This window comes from Fulmarus glacialis, unplaced genomic scaffold (genome assembly GCF_000690835.1).
Source record: "Fulmarus glacialis isolate BGI_N327 unplaced genomic scaffold, ASM69083v1 Scaffold11355, whole genome shotgun sequence".
NCBI classification, from domain to species: domain Eukaryota; kingdom Metazoa; phylum Chordata; class Aves; order Procellariiformes; family Procellariidae; genus Fulmarus; species Fulmarus glacialis.
In genome coordinates, this window is record NW_009211173.1 from 1 (window position 1) to 2,866 (window position 2,866).

Below are 2,866 nucleotides of genomic sequence, written 5' to 3' on the forward strand. Positions count from 1 at the left end.
TCTCAATCATCTCAGCTAAGAACATACCTAGAGAAAAAAAAGTGAATATTTAAAATACAATTTTAAATTTATTCATTCGTTACCTATAGAAAGATGTATTTATTGCTGTCTCCAAAACAATCAGTATAGGGAGTCTGTGTTGTAGCAAAACGTCATACAAGTTAGTACATTTTATTGAAAGCTGTTATTAAGGTGAAAGCACCTTCCCTATGTTGAAATGCTATCTAGGAGAAGAGAAATAAGTAAAAGAAAGAAGGCTGCTTGTGGCAAGGTATCTAGTGTCTGTCGAAGCTTTCGGTTATTCCTGAAGCAGCCTGGAAAGAGAAGTTTCTGTCTTAGATATAATTAGTTCTTGAAGCTGAGTCTATTACCACTGTCTTTTTTGAAGGACTGCATTGGCTTAATTTCTGCAAATTAGTGATTTTTTTTTTTTGTTTTACCTGAGGATCTACACTGTATCAGCACAGTCTCTCTCAGGTATATCACTCTGTAAGACTTACATTTTGTCACACAACTAATTTGCACCTTGGGGAGTCATTAGCATTTAGTTGACAGAAATCTAAATATTCACGAAGACCTTAGTTAGCAAAAGCAATCACCCTCTTCACATACTTTTCAGTTTTAGTACTGAAAGCAAATTTGTGGTTAGTTCGCATATACCACCAAACATTCCTTTTTATATTTGTACATATTAATCTAATGTGCCAAATAGTTCCTTTATGTCTTCTGATGTGGAAGATGACGGTGAATGTAATGGCAGAGATAAAAATCTTATATGCAACGTTTCATATATTGTATGCTATAAAGTATGAAGATCTGAATCAACATGTAAGTCATAGAGGAAACAGAAAATTTCATATTCAGTATCATAACATTCTTGAAACAAATGTTCTCCTTTCCTTCCACTAGTTCTTTCTTGAAAGGGAATTGCTCTTACCTACTATGGAGAGAATGACAACCACGAAATCAAAAATATTCCAGCCTATAGTGAAGTAGTAATGGCGAAGTGAAATCAATTTCAGGACACATTCTCCAGTGAAAAGGATAATGAACACAAGGTTAATCCGGGATAAAATTGTTTCCATTTCTTTACTCTGGTCATCTGTTTCTACCATCATTGTGACCATGTTAAGGCAGATGAGTATCATGATGCTGATGTCAAATACTTGTTTGGTTACAAAATCAAAGACCATGCCTTGGAATTTGTTCTGCAAAAACAAAGATGGAATACAGTTCATACTCTGAAAATATTTGTCTTTACAAATGCCAAATGGGAAAGTAAGTCCCTACAAGATTTAGGAGTGCAGAGCAAGACCCATTCACAATACATCTGTTAATGTACACCAAACCCATGCTGGTTTGTGCCCCATCCTGTTAGAGCAGATCAAGGAGTGTACCACTGTTGGCTGAAGGGACGGGAAGGGAAACAATGCAAAAATAATAGTAATAACATTGACAATTGATACTATTGTGTAAAAAGGGTGGTATGACTTATACCCAGCAAGAGTACCAGCCAAACAGAAACTCGTTTTCTTATCTTTATTCTTAGCTGGTTTTACAATACTAACCCCCAAAGATGTCTCTCTCTTCCTTAAACTAATAGTGCTTGGTGAGATCGTTGGACCACTGAAGATGCATGTCTCAAACACACTATGACTGCAATATCCTAGTTTTCCTTTAGTACTTACTTAGATGTTTATTGCCATATGTCTCTCCTTAGAAAGACCACTTTTAACCACTCGGTGGATAAGGTGCAACAAGTATTTTATTTTTTCTAAACCCTGTAGGAGTTCAGTAAATAACGGAGTAGTTTCTTATCTTAAAGACAAATTTCTCCTAGTTTATGCTTTAGTCCCTAGGGCATTCCTTTATTCTGTAAAATAATCTGCGTCTGTCTTTCTCTTTCACATTAGGTGACCACTGCCCCCTTCTGTCTTCAGGAGCAAGGGCCAGTGCATCCCCATTTCCTACAAATTGTCTGAGAGGAGAAAAAACAGAAAATTAAGTTTATCCATGGGTAACAAGAACCAATAAATGATCCAATCAGCTGTACTTTTCTAGGATTTAGGCAGGGAATTACAAAATTTATCACATTAACCTTAGTCAATCCTACAGTTCATACTAAAGAGCGTATGATTTTAAATGAAACATGAATGATCTAGTCCGCTGAATTAAAAAAAAAGGGGACAAATTCTACCTTTACAAGAAAATAATGGGAAAAAATATTTTCTTTCCAGACATATAAACTTCTGTTGTTGGCTAAAATCATATTCCCAAATGATTATGTAATATTAGGGGTATTAAAATCAAATCACTCTTACCACTGGCCTCGGTATAGGTTTCTGTGGCTTTTTCGATCCCAATTTTTTCATTGCGTTGTAATATTTCTTCTGTTCTTCTGTCATAAATATATCCTGACCTCCAAAGTAAAGAAATAATATCAAAACTAATTACTATCATGTCCACACATAAAACACTTAACTACAGTATGTCTCTCTGTAATATTACATTTATATTTGATTTATATAACAAAAGTGATTTTTTCAGATATTTGTAGTGTGGATACTCATATGCATTCCTATCAAACAAAAAACCCCCTTACTGGTGCCTTGTCAGGCTGACGGTTGAGTTTTTCCAGTGTCTTCATGCTGACTTTTCCTGATAGGGCTAAAATGGTTCTTAGTATACTGATGCTGTTAAATAACTTGCTGATTAGGCTATGTTTAGTGCATAGGAGCCTGACTGGTGCCTTACATGGTCTAAATTCTAGATAGACTTTTAGGATTACAGCTAGCCAAGTCTGAAAGTGGGGTAACTTTGGGGGACAAGTTGTGTCAAGGGAGAATATTTGGGACTAATCTGAGGG

General features: G+C 35.5%; 1 protein-coding gene across 1 annotated transcript; it reads right to left on the bottom strand.

Annotated features, from left to right (window-relative positions):
- Positions 1-7: 7 nt before the first annotated feature.
- On the bottom strand, positions 8-2,446 carry LOC104076534 (sodium channel protein type 1 subunit alpha-like; the record flags this gene model as incomplete). The annotated part of the gene is made up of 3 exons (XM_009577433.1): positions 8-27; positions 938-1,208; positions 2,322-2,446. Coding segments are annotated over 3 exons (416 nt in total), but the record flags the coding sequence as incomplete, so codon positions are not given.
- Positions 2,447-2,866: the final 420 nt, after the last annotated feature.